The 23,925-nt window shown below is 37.4% G+C and overlaps 12 protein-coding genes across 12 annotated transcripts; 9 read left to right on the forward strand and 3 right to left on the reverse strand.

The window, feature by feature from the left end:
* Positions 1 to 35: 35 nt before the first annotated feature.
* BEWA_052850 (conserved hypothetical protein) lies at positions 36 to 1,310 on the forward strand (the record flags this gene model as incomplete). The annotated part of the gene is made up of 8 exons (XM_004832625.1): positions 36 to 113; positions 148 to 219; positions 254 to 350; positions 385 to 535; positions 573 to 799; positions 832 to 1,091; positions 1,124 to 1,190; positions 1,225 to 1,310. 8 exons carry the CDS (start codon positions 36 to 38, stop codon positions 1,308 to 1,310), a joined length of 1,038 nt encoding a protein of 345 aa, XP_004832682.1.
* Positions 1,311 to 1,404: 94 nt separating this feature from the next.
* Positions 1,405 to 2,816, forward strand: BEWA_052860 (elongation factor Tu family member; the record flags this gene model as incomplete). The annotated part of the gene is made up of 1 exon (XM_004832626.1): positions 1,405 to 2,816. The coding sequence occupies exon 1, from the start codon at positions 1,470 to 1,472 to the stop codon at positions 2,814 to 2,816; it is 1,347 nt and encodes a 448-aa protein (XP_004832683.1). The 5' UTR covers positions 1,405 to 1,469.
* Positions 2,817 to 2,985: 169 nt separating this feature from the next.
* Positions 2,986 to 3,312, forward strand: BEWA_052870 (conserved hypothetical protein; the record flags this gene model as incomplete). Its single annotated transcript, XM_004832627.1, has 3 exons — positions 2,986 to 3,003; positions 3,039 to 3,133; positions 3,255 to 3,312. 3 exons carry the CDS (start codon positions 2,986 to 2,988, stop codon positions 3,310 to 3,312), a joined length of 171 nt encoding a protein of 56 aa, XP_004832684.1.
* Positions 3,313 to 3,882: 570 nt separating this feature from the next.
* Positions 3,883 to 4,823, forward strand: BEWA_052880 (40S ribosomal protein S3a, putative; the record flags this gene model as incomplete). The annotated part of the gene is made up of 3 exons (XM_004832628.1): positions 3,883 to 4,045; positions 4,139 to 4,648; positions 4,708 to 4,823. The coding sequence occupies 3 exons, from the start codon at positions 3,883 to 3,885 to the stop codon at positions 4,821 to 4,823; spliced, it is 789 nt and encodes a 262-aa protein (XP_004832685.1).
* Positions 4,824 to 4,923: 100 nt separating this feature from the next.
* On the forward strand, positions 4,924 to 10,236 carry BEWA_052890 (conserved hypothetical protein; the record flags this gene model as incomplete). Its single annotated transcript, XM_004832629.1, has 1 exon — positions 4,924 to 10,236. The coding sequence occupies exon 1, from the start codon at positions 5,032 to 5,034 to the stop codon at positions 10,234 to 10,236; it is 5,205 nt and encodes a 1,734-aa protein (XP_004832686.1). The 5' UTR covers positions 4,924 to 5,031.
* A 29-nt stretch (positions 10,237 to 10,265) lies between these two features.
* BEWA_052900 (hypothetical protein) lies at positions 10,266 to 14,225 on the reverse strand (the record flags this gene model as incomplete). The annotated part of the gene is made up of 1 exon (XM_004832630.1): positions 10,266 to 14,225. The coding sequence occupies one exon, from the start codon at positions 14,223 to 14,225 to the stop codon at positions 10,266 to 10,268; it is 3,960 nt and encodes a 1,319-aa protein (XP_004832687.1).
* Positions 14,226 to 14,630: 405 nt separating this feature from the next.
* On the forward strand, positions 14,631 to 15,440 carry BEWA_052910 (conserved hypothetical protein; the record flags this gene model as incomplete). The annotated part of the gene is made up of 6 exons (XM_004832631.1): positions 14,631 to 14,736; positions 14,775 to 14,913; positions 14,957 to 15,017; positions 15,052 to 15,129; positions 15,217 to 15,257; positions 15,317 to 15,440. 6 exons carry the CDS (start codon positions 14,631 to 14,633, stop codon positions 15,438 to 15,440), a joined length of 549 nt encoding a protein of 182 aa, XP_004832688.1.
* A 108-nt stretch (positions 15,441 to 15,548) lies between these two features.
* BEWA_052920 (conserved hypothetical protein) lies at positions 15,549 to 16,458 on the forward strand (the record flags this gene model as incomplete). The annotated part of the gene is made up of 2 exons (XM_004832632.1): positions 15,549 to 15,981; positions 16,017 to 16,458. Exons 1-2 carry the CDS (start codon positions 15,845 to 15,847, stop codon positions 16,456 to 16,458), a joined length of 579 nt encoding a protein of 192 aa, XP_004832689.1. The 5' UTR covers positions 15,549 to 15,844.
* Positions 16,459 to 16,703: 245 nt separating this feature from the next.
* On the forward strand, positions 16,704 to 17,642 carry BEWA_052930 (conserved hypothetical protein; the record flags this gene model as incomplete). The annotated part of the gene is made up of 1 exon (XM_004832633.1): positions 16,704 to 17,642. One exon carries the CDS (start codon positions 16,704 to 16,706, stop codon positions 17,640 to 17,642), a length of 939 nt encoding a protein of 312 aa, XP_004832690.1.
* Positions 17,643 to 17,665: 23 nt separating this feature from the next.
* On the forward strand, positions 17,666 to 19,540 carry BEWA_052940 (conserved hypothetical protein; the record flags this gene model as incomplete). The annotated part of the gene is made up of 1 exon (XM_004832634.1): positions 17,666 to 19,540. One exon carries the CDS (start codon positions 17,666 to 17,668, stop codon positions 19,538 to 19,540), a length of 1,875 nt encoding a protein of 624 aa, XP_004832691.1.
* Positions 19,541 to 19,560: 20 nt separating this feature from the next.
* BEWA_052950 (DNA topoisomerase III, putative) lies at positions 19,561 to 21,920 on the reverse strand (the record flags this gene model as incomplete). The annotated part of the gene is made up of 10 exons (XM_004832635.1): positions 21,751 to 21,920; positions 21,623 to 21,714; positions 21,435 to 21,508; positions 21,325 to 21,394; positions 21,224 to 21,284; positions 21,116 to 21,185; positions 20,985 to 21,080; positions 20,883 to 20,952; positions 20,690 to 20,848; positions 19,561 to 20,653 (listed from the first exon to the last, which is right to left on the reverse strand). Exons 1-10 carry the CDS (start codon positions 21,832 to 21,834, stop codon positions 19,561 to 19,563), a joined length of 1,869 nt encoding a protein of 622 aa, XP_004832692.1. The 5' UTR covers positions 21,835 to 21,920.
* Positions 21,921 to 22,216: 296 nt separating this feature from the next.
* BEWA_052960 (RNA recognition motif domain containing protein) lies at positions 22,217 to 23,788 on the reverse strand (the record flags this gene model as incomplete). Its single annotated transcript, XM_004832636.1, has 2 exons — positions 22,217 to 22,552; positions 22,589 to 23,788. 2 exons carry the CDS (start codon positions 23,786 to 23,788, stop codon positions 22,217 to 22,219), a joined length of 1,536 nt encoding a protein of 511 aa, XP_004832693.1.
* Between the last annotated feature and the right edge of the window lie 137 nt (positions 23,789 to 23,925).

Here is a 23,925-nt window from a genome sequence, read left to right on the forward strand (position 1 = left end):
TGTTTTGATAACAAAGACAAAGGATAGGATTGAGGATGTATGTTTACGGAAATTTATTCTCATATATTTTGCAGTTGGAAAAGCAGTTGTCAAATTTACAATCTCAAGAGGATGTTTGATCTTTAAAGTTTTAACATTTTCACTTAGGATTTTGATGAATCAGATGACAATCGCAGTGCTATTGCAGATAAGGGTCGTTACAGATGCTTTGCAAAATTGGTATATTATTACTCCATGAAATAAACGTTTGTAGTTACTAAACCCTTATATAATCAGAAACAATTCGTGTGTAAATGAGAAACATCGATCAGGAGATGTCGAATATCAGCTGGATACTCTTTTAGATGAAGGTACAATTTACTGTGTGGTCTTATAAATCTACAGTTGAGGATATCAAGGATCACACGGAGAGATACTGGATTGACATGGATATTGACAGGAAAGATTATGAGGGTGCTTTGAATATTATAACCGTCTCAAAAATTTTGAGGAAGAAGAAACCCTTTATTGATACATGGTGTTTATTATATGTAACGTTTGTTTAATCCCACATTTCCACAAAAAGTATTCAGACCCGAAATGAGAAACGGCTCAGTTGAAAACTACCTGAAAAATCTACCAAATAGATTTGACATTTACCAGTTGGAGGACGATCTTTTGCGGAATAATTTAAGGCAGCAAATTACACTCTTGACTTACATGGAAAGGAAAAAAATAGCCCACAACAATATAAAACCAAGCAATGTTTTAATATCGCAAGATGGGCTAAAATTGCTCCTTTCAGACTTTTGCCCAAAGAGTAAGTCTCGCAATATGATAACATCTTCCTAGCATTGTTCATTGAGCGGTGCTACAAGGTTAACCAAGGGAAACTAAATATGCATTCGTTCATATCACCGGAATTGATGCTTTTGTTGGCTGATAAAATCCCATTCAACTCCCCAGAGCTTTCAAATGATATCGTGGCGAATCTAAATCGATTTCAACATCTGGATTTCGCGGAAAGAATAGATGCGTTTCTCCATAAAAACGATGTTTTCTGCTTGGGCTTAGTCTATTATCATCTGTTAACGCTAACAATCCCTAAAATGGTAAGCCCTTATACGATAATTATCTCCTCCAGGACGAGCAGTTGGTATACCAAGACATGATAGACGATTTGAACAAACTACGAGATACGCGTGATATGGGTTGTTCATTTTCAATTTATGCAAGTATAAACAGGTCTCATAGATATGGTCTTGAGAATGTTACAGTTTGATCCATCCTTCAGACCATCATGGGCTGAACTACTTGAAGATTTTGAGTAATAACTTCTACCAAAATTTTTAATCTATGGACAATCCTTGAAGATGATTGAGAATGCCTTGATATGGTGGAGTGTCGTTTGGCCCTTACCACATCACATTCCACATTTACAATATTATACATTGATGTATTGTTTGTAATATATCCCCTTTTCATTGGAGATGTTAGGTGGTGGAGTATTGCTCCGTTTTGGAGCCAATTTGTCCCGCTATTCGACAAGGGGAAATCAACGTCATTTTGTTGGCGTAATCGGTGGAAATGAAGTTATTATATCGCCAGATTTTACAGCTTTAAAGCATATGAATGGTTCATTTCGTTCTTTTGCGGTTGGTGTGTTCGTACGTAACAAGGAACATTTGAATATTGGCACAATCGGCCATGTGGACCATGGGAAGACGACATTGACAGCTGCATTGACAAAAATCTGTAGCGCTGCTGGCGTAGGAGAATATACTCCTTATGACGCCATAGATAAAGCGCCTGAAGAGCGGAAACGTGGTATTACCATTTGCGCTACTCACGTTGAGTACGAGACTGAGAAGAGACATTATGGTCATGTTGACTGCCCAGGTCACGCAGATTACGTGAAGAACATGATTTCTGGAGCAGCCCAAATGGATGGAGCCATATTGGTTGTATCCGCTCCAGATGGTCCTATGCCCCAAACACGTGAGCATATCTTGTTGGCAAAGCAAATTGGTGTACCAAGGTTGGTAGTATATCTGAACAAGCTCGATCTTGTTGAGGATTCCGAGCTGTTGGAATTGGTGGAGCTTGAAATCCGTGAATTACTCTCAGAATACAAGTATGATGGTGATTCCACACCTATCGTAAAAGGCTCCGCAACAAAGGCTCTTAATGATGATCCAGCATCAGTACAATCCATAAAGGACCTGTTAAAGGCGTGCGATGATTTCTTGGCCACACCGGAGAGAAAGGCTGATTTGCCTCTTCTCATGGCTGTTGACGATGTTCTGTCCATCCCTGGTAAGGGTACTGTTGCCACAGGAAGAATCGAGCAGGGAAAGATTAAGCCAGGTGACAATGTTGAGATTGTTGGGGGTAAGAAAGTTGGAAAGAAGAGTGTTTGTGTTGGCTTGGAAATGTTCAGAAAGACATTGAGTGAAGGTATTGCTGGAGATCAAGTTGGAGTTTTGCTCAAGGGTGTTAAAAAGGATGAGATTTTCAGAGGGTACGTAGTTTCTGCTCCAGGCAAATACTCATGCCACGATTCATTTGAAGCCGATGTCTACATTTTGACATTTGAAGAGGGTGGTAGGAAGAATGCCTTTGTTTCCAACTATAGACCACAAGCATTTATAAGGACCGGTGATATTAGCTGCTCAGTACACCTTCCAGAAGATGTCCAAATGGCAGCTCCTGGAGATAGTTTGCACTGCACAATCAACCTATTGCATCCCATGCCAATTCACGAGGGTTTAAGATTTGCTCTTAGGGAGGGTGGCAAAACAGTTGCCTCTGGAATCATTTCCAAAATTGTTTCGTAACCCTTGGCTTGATACAAATCCATAAAGCGTCTTACCATAAAGTACCGCTTTTGGTACAGAACCATTTGGAAGGCGCGCAATTCCATTTCTAATAATCTACGGCGCAAACGCCATTTTGTGTAACTTTTGATTATTATAATTTATTGTACATTTATGCTATAAATCAAAGATGCCAGCTGGAACTGAGGTGAGTTTTAGCCCCTAACAACAGAATCATCACAGGGTGGTAAAAAAAAGCCCTTGAAGGCCCCAAAGAAGGTTGTGATCCAGACAGAGGAAGATATTGAGTTCAAGAAAAAGGAATCAGAGAATAGAAAGTGAGTTTATGCGTAATTTTTGGATGTTTGTCTTATATTTTCCTAGTTGCGAAAATATACCACTATTTACATATCCTCTAGATTAATATTCATCTTTATGCTCTATTTACGATACTTTTAGGCTCATGGAGGCAGCAAGAAACGAACTGTTGGCCAAAAAGGCTGGAAAAAAGAAGTGAACAAAGGATAACATACAAGATTTCCTATGCTATTTTAGATGCATATACTTTACAAGAGTGCACAATGCTACCGTTTGTTTGTGATTAGCTAGTGGCGAGTATGGAAGCTTCGACTACCGAGGCATCTGGACTCATGGCACATTCGTGGAGGACTGGCTAGAAAGAAGACGAATGAGTGGTTATAATTAGCTACTTTAACTTTGAGGGTGTTGATTGAAAGAGGTTAGCTAGACACATGGTCGAGTTGCGACTGTTTTACTCCGGATGATGACGGGACATTTGAGTCATGGCCTTGAACGTTATGGACTATGGCACATTAGAGCAAATTTACTAAAATGTGACTCTCAAGATCCGGGGACCGGTTAGGCCCTGGGTGTATCGATGGGGAAGGGCGGATGGGGCCGGTGTTGCTCTTTGGCTGTTGGCGGTCAACTTCAGGTTTAATCGTACATCAGTTTTATAAAATAGCACAAGCTTTATATTGTAAATGCTACTACTGAATAGCGTATTTTAAACGATTTAAATTTGTGTGTTTTTAGAGTGTTGTGCTAGTCTTTGGAATTCCACAAGATGGCGGTTGGCAAGAATAAGCGCGTTAGCAAGGGAAAGAAGGGAGGAAAGAAGAAGGTCATTGACCCTTTCTCCCGTAAGGAATGGTACAATTTGAAGGCCCCTGTCATGTTCAACGTCCGCAACTTTGGACAGACATTGGTCACTAAAACTATCGGAACAAGTGAGTTTCTGTGGCCATATACTTAAAAATCTGCGATTTACAACCGGATTATTTGTGGCCCAACTAAATTTGCAATCATACACGTTTTTACAGAGCTTGCCACTGATGGTTTGAAGGGTCGTATATTCGAGGTCAGCTTGGCTGATTTGAACGCTGATGAGGATCAGGCCTATCGTAAAATCAAATTGTGCTGTGAGGACGTTCAGGGTAGGAACTGCTTGACCGATTTCCATGGTTCAAGCGTTACTCGCGACAAGTTGTGCTCCTTGATTAGGAAGAACTACTCCCTTATTGAGGCCTTTGCCGATGTCAGGACCTTGGATGGCTACCATTTGCGTATGTTCTGCATTGGCTATACCAAGAGAAGACCAGGACAACTCAAGTCCACTTGCTATGTCAGAACTAGCAAGATCCGTCTCATCCACAAGAAGATGGTCTCTGTTATGACCAATGAGGCTTCTAGCAGCACACTTAGGGAGCTTGTAAAGAAAATCATCCCAGAATCCATTGGAAAGGAGATTGAGAAGGCCTGCAAATCTATTTTTCCTCTCCAGAATGTATTGATTAGGAAGATCAAGGTTCTTAAGAAACCCAAATTTGACTGTTAGTTTTAATCCATATCTATAGCTTTCCTCTATCTTCAATTTACATTAATTTTACAGTGACCAAGTTGATGGAGGTCCACAGTGACCTTTCTGGCGACAGCGGCCATGGCATGCTTATCAAGGAGTCCGAGAGCGCCACAAACCTTCTAACTGCTGAGATTTCCTCAAGCTAAATGATTTTCATTTACTATCCACGTATTTACACCGTCAGTTGTGTTATAGGAGCCTTGGGGACTTGGTCGGCTCGCCCCCGTTGGTCTTCATTTGTCCGTTTGTACGTGAAAAATCACGTTTCTAAAATTTCTTACCTGGAATGGAATATTGTACATTTCGTGACACTTTCTAGAAAGATGTGTCTCTGCAATTTGTGTTTTTGACTTGATGCACAAGCGCAATCCTACGAGGGATAGAATCCCCAAAAGGCCTCGTCAGCCTAGGGCAAGGCAGCAGTCCACATCCCTTGCTGGTCTTTTGCCTATTCCAGAACAGCTCCTTCCAGGCCTATCGCAGGGATTGGCTCCTACACAGATACAACCGCCAACTCACCCAAAAAACAGGAATGTTAGTGTTATAAAGAGGAAGAAATCGTCCGAATGTGCATCAGCATTGAAGCACAATGACGAATTGGATCGGATTAGGAGCAATGTCTTGATACCGAATCCACCAATGGAAGACTTGAGAGGATCAGGAATGCCAATTACTCCGATACAGAATTTTGGAAGCTCCCACAGTTTGAATCCATCTATTGGTATGAATCCTAACATGGGAAATCCGCTGGTTCCTCCGCCGCTTGATTTTATGATGAATCAACACATAGGTACTGGAACAAGTTTGGGTAACCATATGGCAAATCCGTTTGATAATGGCTTGCCAAAGCCTCCTCATGGAACAATGCCAAATCCATTATTTCCATTTCAAATTGCTAACACGCCTCAAATTCTCCAATATGCGAATACCGTCCAAGATTTTATGGATGATAAGGGACCATTGTTTCCGCCAAAAAACATTGAAACGGGCAAGAAAAGATTTTTATTTTCGAAGCACGTAAAAATGGGCACCAATGGATTTCTAAATTTGCCAGGACTAAACAGACTAAAGGGAAGAATAAAACGGTTGTCCCATGTACTGGATTCTACCACCAAAGCGTTGGCAAAGGTAAGATTTGCTCTACCATCAATATTCAGGATGAGGTATAAATACACATTAAAACCTTTTGAGGACGCTTTTTTGTCCAATGTGGAATTAGTCTATAGATTTATTTTGTTTATTCATCTAATAAAGGGATTTAGAGAATCGGTCCCCTTTGATTTATCCAAAGATTCAGATTTTGATGAAAATAAAGAACCAACTTTAAGAGACAAGACAATATTAAGTTTTTGTAATGATAGTACCGATTGTTCACTTGTTGATGTTGGTGCGAATAATGGTTGTAATTTCAATAATAGATGGGTAATCCTAAAGTGGAACACAGCACCATCTATAACATATTTAAAGTATTTTCTAGATCATTTTGATTATGGAAAAGGTGGGAGTAAACGACTCGTTTTCATAAGAATGATAAATGTTGATATAATTGCCGAGAATATAGAATTGATAAAGGAACTTTCTAGATCAGATGAGGGAATAGAAGAACAATTTCTGCAAATGCTTTGTTATTACTGCATTGTTTGCAACGATGAGTCTTATATAACATTCATTTCTTCAATTTTGCCCTCCTTGTCCAGAAGCCAATCTGTTTGTTTTTATGAGAATATTGCTAACTTATTGGATAAAACAAAGTGTAATCTGCAAACTAGGTATTTAGAGTGCTTTATAGAGAGAATACTCCCAATTTGTCTCTCTCATGACTCTGAACATTGGAGGCACGTTATAAGAGGAGTTGTGAATATTCTCAACCCTCTAAGACTTGGAACGAGAAAAAAGTATACCGCATGTGCCGTAACTTTGTTAAGGTCTTTAAAGAGTTACTGTGAAAACTTTGTTAAATGTGAATTAACAACGTGTGTTGTATTTCACGCTTGCTTAAAATATATTTTACAGTCGAGCGATGATTCTTGTATATTGATAAGGGGTGAAGCAGCTGATTTAGCCATTCAAATATGGCTTAATGAGGATGGAAAAAGGCATGTTTTGGGATCTCTAGGTTATGATTCAGTTAGAATATTGGGTGCAATTTCTGGAATTCAATCTGTTAAATTGAACATATGGTCAGATTTGTTGAAAAATTACACAACTTTTAGTATATCTAGGAATTCTGATTTATTCTGTATGAGGAATGAAAATTTGTTATTTATAATATTATCTAATTCTGAAGATATTTTTTCAGTTTTGCAATTTTTGGAATACAAGGAAGCCTCTAGGATATGCGAAATATTGAATACAACAAAGCTAAATTATCATGCTTTGTTTTGGTTCATGAACAAGTACTTGAGGGCTACAAAAACATCCTTAGCTCTGGAAAAAATATCGACTATCATAAGGTTCGCATTTTTGTGCTTTCCAGCTTTCATTAGGTTGCACTATGAGGGCTTAAAGGGAGTGGACAGTTCTTATTCCATGAACAAATTTCTCAATGGAACGACTGTACTTGGTCCATTTGTAAACTGGATGTTGACTATGGCTACAAATACCGGGAATGTCGGTGCGTGTCTAGAGATCGCAAACATAAAGATATCCATTTTCATAGACTGGCTATTCTACTGCCATAAATTCAACTCAATTCTTTTGAAACATACTAACCGTTCTGGTCTTGTAAAGGTGACAATGTCTACATCCTCTAATGCCAATTTTCTTCTAAACTGTTATCTAAACTCTAGGCCTATAATCCAAAATTTGGTAAGGTCCTTGAATCTGCCTTTTGTTGCTACTATTGTTGAGGAACAAAATAGTAGCGGCACCGAAGATGCTACAATGTCTACCTTCACTGATATATTAGGAGTTATATTGGACAGTACTAGACATTTTAAGAAAAGCGGTTGCGCTCGTATTGATAAAGATAATGGATTTAGTATCGTTGAAAAGTATGATGGAGAAGAAACTAGAAGACTTTGGGCCTTATTACAAGCTGATAATCCTCTAACAATACTTGCAGCATCTGAACTGTTAGTTTTCTCATTTAACAGTAACGTAGAGTTTGGAAGACTTTTGATTGATTATCTTTTGCATTCAATTTGGAATTATTGTCCAGATAAGGTTGCTGTTTTGTCTCTCGGTGTAATATCTTCGATTGTAGCTTGCTCTTTGCTGGTTCTAATTTTAAATAAGTCTAGAGTAAATACTTTACAGTCACTGATCAAAGAATTGAAAAGAACGATTTTGGGAAAGCTCTGTTTGATATATAACATAGGTTTGGAATATTTGCACATTAAAATTATGCGTATTCCATTTGAATATGTGAATGATTTCAAAAGTATTTCGGCTAGTACTAGCTTTGAAGTGCTTACCCTTTCGCAGGAGTTACATGGAACATCTTACGCAAAAGTTTGTTCAATTACAGACAAAAAAGACCAATTTTGCTATGAGAATTTACTAAAGTATGTAATTTTCCAGTCATTTTCACTGACTTTAGAGTTTTATATGAATTTTGAATACTTTATGATAAATGGTCCGGCAAATGGTACCTTTATTGGAAAGGCTCCCATACCTAGTTTCATAACAAATGACATTGATAATGAACCAGAAGAACACAAAATCATAAGATTAATTTTGGAACTATCATACCCATCGAGTGAATCCTCAGTTGAAAGGCTATTGCACCATTTAAACACCAAACTCGATGATTCTGTCTTTCCAAATTACATACTGCAATGTAGTGACAGGGAATATGATGCGGAAAATATTAACCCTGCGGAAACTGATTCTGAGCGAGCAAAGAAACTGGATACAAAGTCAGATGACGAATTGACCATAATAAATTCTATAAGGTGTTCCTTCAGGTCTCCTCAAAGACCAGGTGAAGATTTGGACACTTGTTCTCAATATATGATTGGTTTCACCATGGATGTTATAGCAACTCTCTTGACACTCTGTACTCTTGATAACTGTGCACATAATTATTGTAATACCAGACGAGATTCTTTGTTTTCACTTGCCTACCTTGATAGCAACTTGCTTATAGATACTTTGTCAAACGTGTTTGCACAGGTTTCTATGGAAAATGACAAATTCTGCTGGGAGCTATTATACTATATAGTATCAACATCTGCTGCATTTGAGAATCACAAATATGGATGTAAAGGGACACTATCACAAGCATTAGAAAGATTTTGCAAGTATAGAGGTTTAGGTAACGAAAATGCCTGTGATGGTACATTTCTATTTAAAAAGGCTAACATCATGACAAAAGTATTTCTGAGCTCTCTTTCTCGTATCTCAGAAATGAAACGTCAGCCCATAAATGATTTGCTGAATGCAATACTCGAAAGATGTATAGAACGATCTATTGACTATGAAAATGCCAACGGGGAGGCACAATTGGGGAATTTTAGCTCAAGTGTGGAAAAGCTAATGCCAATTAGATTGGTTCTGGAGATTATCATTCACAGTAACATTTTATGGCCACACTTTAGAGCCTTTCCATCCATATTGATGACTCTGCTAAAAGTATCCCCAGTATCTACTTTAGCATCGTTTTTGTCCTCATTTTCCTTCCTTCATACTTCAAATTGTTACTATCTATTGGGTTCCTCCAAAAATTCTCACTTTAATCCATTTAAACACATGGAAAACTTGTCAACGGCTGGAGACGTTGAAAATAGTGATAGAGCAAACAAGGATTTAGAGGAATATGTTAGATATATACTCTTGAAAAATACAGATGTTTGTGCTATGAATTTTAGAAGGTATTTTATATCATGGCAGTTATTAATACGAATGTATGAGTTGGAGTATTGCACGAAAAAGATGCATATGATATTGAGAACTGATCGGGGTTTTTTAAAAAATTTTACAACTGGGATAATTTCTTTTGATCAACTAGACGACATGGAATATCTTTCAGGGGATTCTTTGCATAGCACATCTAACTATGAACAAATTATGGATGAAGACTGTTGCATATGTTATATCGGCTCTTCCAACACGCGATCGAATTTCATGATTTTTTCAGAGGGCTACACATTTTCCACTCCATATGACATATTTTCTAGTACGAATCTACATATATTGTCTAGGATACTCCTGGATATTGTCAATATGAAAAACACACGACTAACCCAAGTTGCCATATTTTCGTTATTTCCAGTTTTCATAGCTTCTGCTCCAACTGAACCTGTTTTGCATCATGTACTACTTTCCTTCAATTATCTAGACCTGGATCGCAACTCTAAAGCAGCGATTTTATTCATGAAATATATTCTACTCACTGTTATTTTAAACTGGTTTTACCGATATTCGATCACATTCTACTATTTTACGTCCACATCCTTTATTGATGGGAAACACAAGTTGGTTTTGGACACGGATTTTGTTTCTAGATACGTTGATAGGTACTGCGGAGATGGGTCTGCTGTTGAATTTAGCTTCAACTACACCACGTCTAAAATACCCCTGGAGTTTGTGCAGACTTTTCTCCATATTTTTAATTAGTGCAGTTATCTAGTATACAGAGTGAGGAATTAGATGTTTGACAGAAAGTTTGTCGTATCGTTAAATTTGTTCACAGCATCCTTGAATGATGCAACCAGCTGCATTCTACTTTTGTTTTCATGTTCCATAAGTGTGGTAAGTTTATTTATTACATCTGGCTTGATACTTAAAATACGGTTAATTTGGGCTTCCTCGAGAGTTATGTGTCTGGCTAGGAACTCTAGGGAGAGTATCTGAGAGAATGATTCGAGTCTAAGCATTCTTTGATATTTTAAATTCTTCAGAAATACGGTCCTTGATTGCTGCATTTTGAGGTTGAGATTGACATTGTTGGCTTTTATGGTTCCGAGTTCGACCTCTATGGCCGTTAGGGAATTTGTCGTTTTTTCAAGCTCTGACTGAAGTTGGTTATTTGTTGTTTCCAAATTATCGATCAGAAGTCTTTGTATGCTCAAAGTTTCATCCAAGGAATTTGTTTTGAGCCCCTCTTCCGTTCTCCTTAAACTAGCTATATCATGCTTAACCTTGTATATCGTATCGTCAATACTACTCAACCTAGAATTTAGGGTGTTTATCTTCATCTGAACGTCTTCTTTACAAATTTCATCATATTCAGTTTGAAATTCTTGCGATTTCCTAAAAACAACATTTCTGAGATCCTCAACGACTGATGGATCAACCATGTTTGGGTACTGATTATCCGATAATATATTTATGAACTCTGGGCGCAAAGATTCTTGTATTTCTACAAATGCATCTAGGTGATTCAGAATTTCTACAGAATCTTTTCCTACTGACGCATCAAGTGCAGAGAATAGGCTCATGGTCGATGTTATTTTTGTGCTTACAGAGTTTTTGAGACTTTCATGCTCTGCCATTTTGGATTGAAATTTTAGTATCTCGTCCTTTATCGTTCCCATTTCATCGTTGAGTTCTTCAACTTTTGATTCCATCTGTTTTCTTTTTGTTACAGTCTCATTTATTAAAACGGGAACTTTATGTATCCTTTCTTCTGTAGATCCAATTCTAGATTTACATGATGATATTTTAACGTTTGTAGCCTTTATCATATCTTGAATTCTTTGTGACATTGTTATATTATCCATCAACTTCTTTGTGATGTTAGTTTCAGTCTCCATTTCTCTCTGAAACGTTAAGTAATCGGTCACAAATTCTGTTTTTACATGTTCTATATCGTCAAACTTATTATGTATTCGGGAAATCGCATCTTCATACCTACCCACAAATTTGGAGAACCTCTTTAGAACATCTCTGCATAAGCTATAATAGTATACTACAAACTTAAAATAATCAATGAGCTCTGAAAACGTATTGTCATATGCTTCCATCAATTGGGAATAATCTGAAAGTTCATCATAACTAATACAACTAAAATTATCCTTAATCTCCAAAACCTCTTCCATTCCATCAATTTCAAAATTTTCAATAACACCTCTAAAGTTGTCGTATGAGTTCAACCTATCATCCTTGACAGCTTTTGTTGTCTGAATATTAATGTTAGAGGGTGGTTTTGCATCCATTAAACGACGTACAACCTTCAAGCATCTCAAAATATGTTCATTGTACAACATGTGCATTTCTTCATAATCTGCAAGTCTGTTCTTAAGAACCCCAAGATAAGCCTTGTTGAATTCAATCCTTGATGTTAGGAAAGTTATGGAGAGATCCAAAGTATAACCATTTCTATTAGGAAATGAAATTTGTTCACTAGTGTCCGTAGTAGGATCATCTACAAATATTTTACTTTTTATGCCATCCAAAAATATCTCGTTGCTATATATTAAACTACTATTTTTGTTTATCAGTAGAGGATCCAAATTTATCGTGAATAAGTGATCAGAGGAAGTCTCTGAATCTGTGTAAGGAAGAATGAGTAGAGATAAACAAATTTCATAATGCATTGATATATCATTTCTAATTCCTGAGAATTCGTTCACTTCAGATTCTGTACTTTTACATCCAGAGAGTTCATATGTCATTGAATTTAGGATTTGTGAGAGAGTGTCGGAAATATTTTTGAACTTTTGAATGTAAAGTGTCCTGAATATAGCCTTGAAATTATCAATGAACTTGGGATATATCTCAGAATCAACATATTGCACATTATCCATCGTTATTTCATTCATATTTACAAAATACAAATCCAAATCAACGTCATCCAAGAATTTGAGAAGCAGCTTTTCTAGTCTAGATATCGAGAGACTGCTATCACCACTAGAAACAATAAGCTCTATTGGAATATCCCAATTCAATGCTATAGCATTAAGCTCTTTCAAAGCGGGAGATAGATGTTTCCTAAGTGAAAACAGTAAAAACAACTTTACATCAATGTATAAGTTTGGATCGTTCAACATGTTTTTTATTCTAAGCAAAGATTCCCCGCTAAACACGTATGAAAAATGAAGCCTTTTATCTGCAACAAGTTGAAAAAGCCTTTGGATAGATGATACAGCTCTAGGAACATCTTCAGGATCAAACCAATTGCCAATTAATAAGGAGGATATTATTATACCAGATATAGCCTTTATGGTAGGTGATTGTGAAGAATAGAGCTTTTTAATGACATCGTTTGCGTGGTCATCTCGGGGGAAAATTGTGAATAAATCCTCCTGGTAACTCGTAATATACAACAACCATGCCACAAATGGTTCAAATGTATGACCATTGTGTAATGTTACTAACTTGTACAATTTCTTCCAACAGTTTACGTCATCTATATACAGATGAACAGCTTCCAAGCTCTGACTTAGCACTGATATATAAAACGTAGACACAACATCCCAATATTGTTCCACAGAATACACCCTAGGACTAAGATCAGCGGTATCCATAGTTACTGGGATCCTATCATTGCTCTCACTTTTGAATATATTCACATACTCCTTCTTTCCTCTTGTTACACATGAGTATATATTAAGAATACCCTTGTGTTTAAAATCCAAACAATATAGCTCGTTGTTCACAAGTAAGCGTGAATGTGCCTTCACCAAGTAGTGGATCGCCTTGACATTTAGTGCCATATTACGAATATTTGCGTTGTAGTGGTTAATCATATACAAAAAGATACTTGTAACATCACATGTCAATTTTGAATCAGAATCTTTCAAGGAAATCAATAATATATCAAATATCAGTCCATTAGACAATCTTAAATCAATATACATATTTGGATCTCTTCCAACTTGTGACAAAAGGTTTGAGTTTATTCCACTAATAACGTCAATTTTATCAAAATTTCCGGTTAACCTTGTGTTATTACTGCTATAATACTTTATATTCTGGGAAGAGAAAACATTACAATTGTTAGGACTTGGCATATCCTGACTCCCTCCAGGTGATAATCCGTCGTAATGATTTGAAAATGGAATATCTTCAACCGGTTTGCTTAGATTGTCAAAAAGTTCTACTGAGCATTTTGTGAGAGTATTCACATACATGTGCCTTGTATCTAACGGTATAACAAGATATTCACTGAGTGTACGAATATAATTCTTTCTATCCAAGTTAGATTTTGCAGAAGCCAATTGAAGATATAGAAGAGATTCGTCACTAAAACCCAAAAACTTGAAGAAACACAACAACTGCTCAGGTGAACCCTTTTGTAATATCAAGTTGATATAGGCACGTAATTCCTGTTGTCGTTTTACAATGAAAAATGGTTCCGTATTCCCAAAGTATTTCTTCTCTGGTAACTTTAGGAAGGTCGATTCACCAAGTTCACGTAATTTTGAGTCCAATTCAATGAAATCCGAGAACCTCCTCGTAACAACCATAATCCTCCCAAAGTCGTTGTACTTTATGGTATACAGTGTGTAGCTCTTACAACATGACGATACCACGTAGTAGTCTATGATTTTCACCGATAACATCTGAACAAAGCTGGTATATAATCCAGAATTTAGAGTTTTTTCTCCATTATCCATTTGCTTTGCAGCAGTAGATGGGCTTGAATCGCCGATTTCACCCATTTTGAAATGTGTTGTCAATATATGATACACGGGCTCGATTATGAGCACATAACGTTGTACTATACGAATTTAAGTATCGAATATGATAGATAATTACAATCTACAGGGTTAACATTACAAATTTGTGGAAAGTGCAAAATATCAGTGAAACAGGTCCAGAGATGTGTAACATATGCAACGTACGCTAAAAACAACAAGCGTAGATGCAACCATTATATATCACAACTAATTACAGTAGAAATGATCAGATTAATGATTTTAAAGTGGAGAGCGTCTCGTTGAATGGCACCCCCTCCTTAGGGTGTCATCATTAGCCCATCTTGTATTCACCTGGTAGGTACTTATTATAGACAGATCTTCCGTTTGCTCTATTAACATTCACTATATAGTACAAGTTGTTGCAGGATGTCTAAAAAGCAGCTTGTCTTTTGCACTTCGAACCAAGAGAAGGTTAAAGATTTACAACACATTTTGGGTGAAGACTTTTTGGTGGTTAACGTTTCGATAGATCGTTAGTTGGCCACTTATCCTCCAATAGTTTCCGTTCAGTTGCCGAAATCCAAGGAAGTCCGGAAGAAATAACATTGGCCAAGGCCAAAGAAGCTTATCGTCTCTTGAAGAAGCCATTGATTGTGGAAGATACATGCCTTTGTTTCAATGCCTTTGGTGGACTTCCTGGACCATACATGTGAGTTTGTTCCATAAATGTCTACTAACATGCTGCTCTTCAGAAAGTACTTTTTGTTGAATATCGGACCCCAAGGCCTATACAAGACGCTAGAAAAGTTTGAGGTGTGTTTATATGTGATATTCCATATCTCAATAGGACAAGACCGGTTATGCTCTCTGCACGTTTGGCTATGCTGATGAAAATGATGTCAAGATATTTAAAGGAAGAGTAAACGTTTGTTCACACCATACATTTTACTTATTGCATGTACATTTACCGCTTATTTATTTGTCTAATTGATAAATATGATTGCACTTTTAGGGAACAATCGTTGAGCCTAGAGGCAAAATTGACATTAGCTGGTTCGTTTATAATCTATTTTTGCATTATAATTACAAAATATGGACATATTATTCCATAGGAACTCCATATTTGAACCTAATGGATACGACAAGACATTTTCGGAGTTGAGCTTTGAGGAGAAGAATAAAGTTTCACATCGATATCGCGCAGCCATGGAACTAAAGGTTCGTTCACTATTATAAATGCATCTAATGTAACTCAGACATTCTTTTTATCTCCCTGATTACACACTAAGTGGTCGAGTGTAACAATCACTTTGGCATTCCCCATCCCTCACCGGTTTTGTTATTAAGTTTTAATTTATTTGTACTGTTATATAGATAGTTGTACTATTTAAAATGTAGAGTATTCAAATATGTACTCATGAAGTCCAATACCATTGGGAATACCAAAATTTTGAATACAGCGGTGGTTTGTGTATGAACTTTTTACCATTAGGAAGTATACTGCACGAAATTTTGCAATCCATGAGATTTATTGTTCTAATTTTCATAGAAATCATTGAAATGTGTAGAATAGAGCTGTTCGTGAGCTTCCATGGCGCTCAAGATTTGATATTTTAAAGGAACGAATAAAGCCACGCTATATGTCAGAATGCATTGGAACTCCAAGAAGGGAATATCAAGAAAACGTTATTCATGGAATCAGAATCGCACCTACTTTTAATCCATACGTGGAGTTGAATAAAGATAAGAGATATAGGCTGGATAACTGGCCATCAAGGTTTGTATTCACTTGCACTTTATCGTTGCCTACAGAAACTGGGATGATTGGAATCCTAACCAGTGCTACGCAAGAGGTGGACGCAGGAGATTTCCTATACCAAAGGGGTTCATTCCTATAAAGGATGAACTCGGTGAAGCACATCCTCCTAGACTGTCTGGGCGATACAAGGCCGATATTGAGAAACAGTACTACATGAATGGGCTACCATGGGTTTGGAATCCAAACTATTACACCGGAAAGGTTCATTTTCACGACAGGGAGATCCTGGAACCAAAGGTCTGGTACAGAACTGCCTACAGGAAGAGAATCATGGAGATGGAACTCAAGAATTTGGACAAACACATTAAGGATTATAAGGAACATTTTGTATTAAAGAAGAGATACTCTTACTTTGAGAAGGCGGTTGCTGGAATCGCCGGTGAGGAATTATCCTCCAAGTACATTAGGCAGAGGAAGATACCAAAGGTAGCCTAAATAACAGTCCTTATACTGTAACATTAAGAATACAACTGAAAAGTGCAGTTTATAATGTATTATAACTTTTATTTATATACGTTGGCCATGTGGTATGGTGTTTGTGTACCATCGTCACACAATACTTTTTCTCCGCGACGTTCTGTCGTTTTTACATCTTCCTGTGGCTAGTACACATTATTTAAAGTTATACGTGTAGCTTTGTTGGGAGAGTTGCACAAAATCAAGGTTTGGAGCATTTAGATATGCAAAATGTAGTAAAATGCTTGTATCCAAAGGTATGGCGCATTCCAGAAGATTATATATCTCGTTCAATTTTGAAAAGTGAGTTCTACCAAGAAAAGCATTGCAAGATTCACGCTTTAAAGGTGATTTCAGGGTCGAGCTTGCTACACTTTTCACCATTTGATTCTGCTCTGGCTCTAAACTTGTTGTTGGAAAAGAAACCGCAGGAAAATTCAAATATAAACTTTAAGCTTCACCCCTTGTACAAGGGAGCTATAAACAGGTTGATCAATAGCATCATAAACTACCGTTTTGAGTTGCTTCCATACTTTTTCAAAAAGTTCTCAGAATTACACGAAGTAAATGCTTTGAGGGCCCTTGTCACGGTTATTATACACAGAGACGTTATAAGTCGGTTCAATACCAATACCCTCATTGATCTGTCTTATTTGACTGCTCATCATATTCCTAGGGACTGCTACATTTTTGACGACTTTGACAGAATCAGTGAGAATTTTATTCTGTATAACAAATTCTATAAGCTTTTACTTGCATCATTATTTGCTAGAGGGGAAATCCTCTTGAATAAGGTGTTGATTTACAAGCTTCTTTATTCTTTGGCAAAAGTACCCTTTAAGCTTGAACAAAGTAAAGAGCTATCACTATATCTGAAACATAAAGTGATAAAGGAATTAGAGTCTGATTCCTGGGAAGCCCAGCATTTAGTAGGTATTTATTGGTCCCTTGGTACCCTGGGTATTTTGGACAGTGAACTTTTGTCGAGTATTTATTCCAGTATAGGTCCTATTGTTGATTATATTGACACAAAGCATCTACAGTTAGCCTTATCGATTTCTTCAAAGTTGGACGATAAATTATCCAAAAAATTTACAGAGCTAATAAAGGATAAACTGCAGACATATTCAAAGTTGGGAGTAAAATGGAAGCAGAGAAAGTGACATTTATTCCCCCAGAGGTCATTATGGCCCTATCTAAAACGCATCCTCTCTTTCAAAATGATAAGCTTGCTCTGTCACCAGAAGCGGCTGAGTTGATTGCAAACACAGTAGAGTTTAGAATTAAGCAAATTGTTCAAATGGCACGCAAGTTCCTGATTCACAGCTCAAGACCAGCTCAAACATCTTTCTTGTTGCCAATTGATGTTAGAAACGCACTAAGAACCCTCAAGATTGAGGATTTGGACGGTTACAGCAATTGTTATGACTACCGTTACGTTTGCTCTACCAAGTTGTTTAAAGGAGATAGAGTTATAAAACGTGAATCATGCTACAGGAATTCATTGGGAGATAAGTGTTGGGGTAGATATCGTCTTTCTGATATAATTCAACAAGATATGCAAAAGGCTGTGCCTGCAGCTCCAGGTCTAACAGTTCACTGGATGGTAGTGAACGGAAGAGTTCCCACAATCTCAGGCTCATTGGTTGAATGTATTACAGATGAATTTGAGGAAAGAGCCAAAAAGATGGCTTTACAACATAAGGTCCACAAAATTAATTTCCTGGACTATTCTGAGACTTCTGAAAGTTTAGATTCATTGCAGACGCTTTTAAAGGATCTTAAAAGTTCTAAAAGTGGTTTAAAAGATTCCTTGTCTGACAATGTGTTGGAAAAGGGGTTAGTAGAGGCGCTGTATAAGCAAACTGTTGAGGATAAGACAACTTCAAAGCAAAGCAAGGTCATTCTTCCTAAAATTGATCATTTGCTGACAAAAGAACATCGATTCTTTTTGAAAGAGATCAGAAATATGGTTAGGAGAGCTTCATATTCCATGGAACCAGAGGTTCAAAATCAATTTAAAAAGGTCGTAGGGATTTTAAGGTCATCAATGGCCCTGGATCAGTTGCTACCGGAGTTGTGTCATTTTTTTGTGACTGAAATGTCTAGGTATAAATCAAATCCTTCCTCTATTGCTGTGTCGGTTTTGTTGGAATATGTTGAAGCTATAACCTCGAATAAAAACATCCAAATTCACCACCATATACACCAACTGCTGACACCATTGTTGGAACTTATTTTAGGGCCAGATGAATCTAACCTTCCCTTTATATACAGAGGTTTATTAATTCGTAAGTGTGCTGCGCAAGCTCTTGGAAATATCGCCGCAAATTTGAGGCAATCGCAAAATGGGCTCGAGAGCATTGATGATTACTTGATGTCCTTGTACAAGTGTGAAATTTTAAACGATAAGTGCTCTCTATCTGTTCTTTATGGAGCTCTCTGTGGAATCGCAAAATTACCTCTCTTGGCCAAGAGGATTGTTTTCTATCCCTTGGTTCCTTTACTATTATCAGTAGTTGTAAAGAAACAACGTGCAATTTATACACATTCCTTTACTGATCCAAAACAACAAAAAATACGACAGTTTAAGATTATCGTATGTCATGAAGTTATACACTTGATGATGGAAATAATATACGATGCTGGATTCGAAGATGTTTTATCGACATTGGAAGATACCGGAGTACTACTCACAATTTCCCATCAGGCAAAAACAATGGTAAACGAAACATTACTAGGCTGTGTAAACGCTAGTATAAATCCAGAACTCTTTATTCCGGTATATACTGCGATGCTCTGCAAATGCTTTTCAGTTTTGAATAAACCGGAGAAGATTTCTTCCCTCAAAAGAAAGTACGAAGAAATTGCAGTTTCTGAGCAAGAAAATAAACCAAATGAGATTTATACGATCAGTGTAATTAAAAATTATGTCAAAAATTATGAACGAGATAACAACAATGCAACAGAGTTGTATGCGTCAGAATACCCAGTTAGCTGTAGTAAAAAAGGTACCTGGTATAATAATCAGGCAGTTCACTTGCTTACTTTAATGATTTAACATGTATTATACGTGTAATGTTATTGAAAGGAGCACATGGGTGGAGGTGCATCGTCTGGTTCTATGTCACACAGCATGCTCATGGCATCGTTGAAATAGTCTGGCTGATTTGCGATTTCCAAGTATATATCTCTCATGAGGTCCGCATATACTCTGACTACATCTTCTTTATTTTTTAGTCCACATGCTATATCGCTCATATCACGTTCCATGTGAGCTCTAAGGGCGGGTTTTGTCAAATCAATAGAAGATGCTGTATATTCTTTGAAGGCGTTGTAGAGTGCTTTTCCCAAGTTCGTTGGTATAAATCTGAGCTTTTCATTTTTAACAGCGTAATGTCTATCCTGGATTTTTTGGATGTGTTCGTGCATTGTTGCATCTGTTCCAATTCCGTTCTTATTCATCAAGTCTATCAGGTTAGCTTCAGAGAGGAGAGCTGGTGGATTTGTCTTTCCATTCTTTAGAGTGATTTTTGTTGGTGTAATTTCTTGTCCTTGAGAAAAATTAGGGACTATGCGACCTTCCCATTTCTCATATGTGTAAATGTCCAACCAGTTATATTCTCTGATAACCATACCCTTTGTATGAAACCCTTCTCCGGAAACATCCAAAAAAATCATAGATTCATCTCCTACAGCTGCTTTACTACAACAGGCGAGGAATCTCCTAGTAATGTACTCGTAAAGTTGCCAATGTAGCGGGGATTCTGCTTCACTTGATGTCATTGATTTAACAGGGTGAATAGGAGGATGTGCTTCATCATTTTTCTTTCCCATGACGGGAACACAAAAGTCACCGTCTACTAATCTTTTTGCATATTCCCCAAAAGTTGGATGATTGGAAAGAGAGTTTATTAGACTCATCAAGTCAATACTTTGCGGAAATATATTTGTTTCAGTCCTGGGATAACTTATGAATCCCTTACTATACAGGCTTTCAGCCAATTGCATGCACTGGCTGGAGGATATTTTTAGATATTTACAAACAGTCTTGTTCATCTCAACAGTATCAAGGGGTAAAGGAGGATACTTTTTGGTTTGTCTCTTGTTTATCCTTGTTACAAATGCGAGTGGATTCTCCAGGCAAACTTCATACAAAGTTAAAACAGCTTGTCTAGTAAAATTTTAGTATTAAAGCTGTGCGACTTACCCATCAAAAAGTCGAACCCTATCCCACAAAAACGAGACTGGTGTCTCTTCTAATACAACTTCCACATTAATAGACCAGTATTCTTCCCTTACAAAATTCTCGATTCGCTTGAATCTATCAACCACAAATCCCAGTGTTGGAAGTTGGCATGGTCCATAACTATATTCCATACATAATTCTAGATAAATCGTACCTCAAAACATTAGATTTTGTGTTGAGAAAATGTTTATACTTTAGGGTCATAAATCGTGTCATTGCAGATCCTGTACTATTCAGGGTTTAGAAGATAACATACCAATCCTTAAATCTATCTCCTGTCTTGTTTCAACTGCTTTAGCTAAATTTATATCAGGTTCCCTCAAGTTGCAACATGCTTGCTCAATGTCACTTCCTAGAAAGAAAATTTGATTTTGAGCAGAAACACACTTGTCACAGCAGAGAAGACAGCTCTCTTTATGTTACTGGACTTTTGTACGCCTCGAAACACCTCTATTACCTATTGGTAATCAATTAAATAGCAACACATTGACATACTTCAAATGCTATTGCTTCACCCTCCCTGTCACAATCTAACCATAATATCATCTTGTCGCATCTGTATGGTAAAATTAATACATACACAACAAAGTAGATACAGTTTGGCATAGTATTGAATGTTTTTCTCAATATCTTTGCAATCCTTAATGATGATTTGGTAAGTCGGAGCTGCGAGGATATGTAAAGTATTTCCAGACACAAAACGTACCAGTGAATAACTCATGTATAGGTGTTCTGTTCCAGTTGCTATATGATGGATCAAACTCCAAGGAACTCAAATGACTGCAACAAGTTTTTGAAGATGCCATGGAGGCATGAATTCCATATAAACTTATGGAATACGCAAGATAACAATGTATAATTCACAATTAAAAGCAGATACAAAGAGATTCTTACCCTTTCACCGAGGTAAAGTACATCTTAGACACTTCTCCGTCAATGTGGTAGGTAAATGAGAAAACAGGGTTCATCCTAGAGTTAGTGAATTCCTAAATGATAAAAAGTAAATTGAACAAGACGATTACCTTTGTGCTTTTTCCATTAGAGAGAATCTCCGTTATATTCCTGGCTACGGAAGGCTTTTCAGCCACGTTAAATATTCTCCTCATCCCGCACTCTTTTACATGGCGGCAAGATGTATAATATATAACACAGATGAAATATTTTAAAGGTGTGTAAGATTGAGAATGACCGGATATAGTTCGCAGGAGCGAAATAGGGCAGGAACCCCGCGTTATACTCGAAACGATTAGAATCTGAAAGAGTACTTAGAGAATTATAGGATACAAACATTAGCAAATAAACCAGCCTTAAGAAAGTACAAGCCTGATTGGCGAAGATTGAGATGCGGCCTAATGGTTTGTGATATTTACACATATATATATTTGAATGTTACCAATATACACACGTTATTCTGAATGCCCAGTACTCCCAACAGTTGAAATGTGATTCTGTAATATTGAGCATTTTTAATCAGTACCAAACATTTAATCAGTGGATATGTTGTCTCCAAAAGTCGTCAGTTACATATTCCACCTTGATTGTATTCCCAGCAAAATACCTTCCGTTCAAACCCTTGTAGGCAGTGCTGGCATCTGTAGAATTTTGAAATTTAACCCAAACCTTGCCATCAATTGTTTTCTTATTCAAATAGACAGCAACGACTTTGCCGTACTTTTCACACTCTTCTTTCACATCCTCTTCAATTTCGACAAAAAAGTTTGGTTCATCAGCGCCAGGATCATTCGCAGTAAACATGTTGCTGAGGATAATGTTGCTGGTTGGTCCAGATGCTTTTCCGCTTGAAAAGGTAGCAGATATTGGAGCCTAAAAGAATAATGAAAGTAAAAGTGTAAAACATACCGCAGTGGTTCTCTGAAGCTTTTCCATGAGAGCGATTTTATTAGTTGCACCGGAGATAAGACCACCGCCATCGTCATCCAAACGTTCGATATCAACATCACCAAGCGATGACAATCGGCTCTTGGAATCTGTGGTATTCAAATTTGCATATCCAACCTTTATTTGTTGACCTCCAATATCGAATCCATTCATTGTATTCATTGCTTCCTTAGCCTCAGAAGACCTTCTAAATTTGAGGAATGCATATCCCTTTGATTCTCCTGTTTCTGGATCCCTAAATATTTCGACATCTATAATCGTGCCAAAGGGAGAAAATAGCTGCTTCAATTCTACTTCATTGAGGGCAGATAATGCACCAATCAAGCCGCCTACATAAATGGTGAAGGGAGAATCACTAGCATCCATAGCTGTTTGCTGCAACATCTTAGCTGCCTTTGCAGCTCTATTCTTTTCGGCCTGCGAAGATTGTATTTTAATTCTCTGACCCTTTAAATCTAATCCTGTCATGGACAATGCTTTAATAACTGATTCTTGTGTATAAAATTCGACATAGGCAATACCCTTTGATTTCCCTGACCTCAAATCACGTACGCATTGAATGTCTCGGACCTTTCCAGCATGCTCACTGAAAAGCTCGTATATGTCTCTTTCGTCTGCACTGAGACTCAAATTAATTACAAGCACAGTCAAGTCGGCTCTCTGAGCTTCTTCAATTTCCTTTCTCCTCTTCAATTCTAATTCTCTTCTGCGTACCACCTCCGGATCTTCCACTACATTTTCTTGTTCACGAGTTTTTTTTTCCACGTCCCTATGTCTGGAGTATCGATCTCCCCTGTCAGATGATTGGCTATCATCTACGGATCTCTTGCGATCTCTGCGTCTATATTCCCTGGATGAACTGCGGGAATACCGCCTACTTTTACGCCTACGTCTATCTCTGGAATCATCAGAGTCATCACTGTAAGATCTACGGTAAGAGCGTCTTCTGCCGTGGGATCTATGATGTCGGTTTCTATATTTGCTACTGGTGCTACGAGTTCTATGTCTGCGTCGGTCCCTAGACCTTCTGGGAGATCTACTGTAGCTCCTTTGATCTCTATAATGTCGTTCAACACTATAACGCCCACTTGTGTGTGTATTTTCTTTGTAGGCTTCCGAATCTTCCGCGTTGTGATTTTTAGTCTCGTATGTCGAATCCATATCTCCTATATATAGGATCACAATGTAAATCTAAACGCTTCCGTAGAATTCAAGGTATTTAACTAGGAAATGTACAGCGAACAAAGTAAACACAGAATCATCACGATGGGGTAGGCTCAACGCACAATGTAGATGAG

This window comes from Theileria equi, assembly GCF_000342415.1.
Source record: "Theileria equi strain WA chromosome 4 map unlocalized gcontig_1105316255039, whole genome shotgun sequence".
Classification (NCBI taxonomy): Eukaryota; Apicomplexa; class Aconoidasida; order Piroplasmida; family Theileriidae; genus Theileria; species Theileria equi.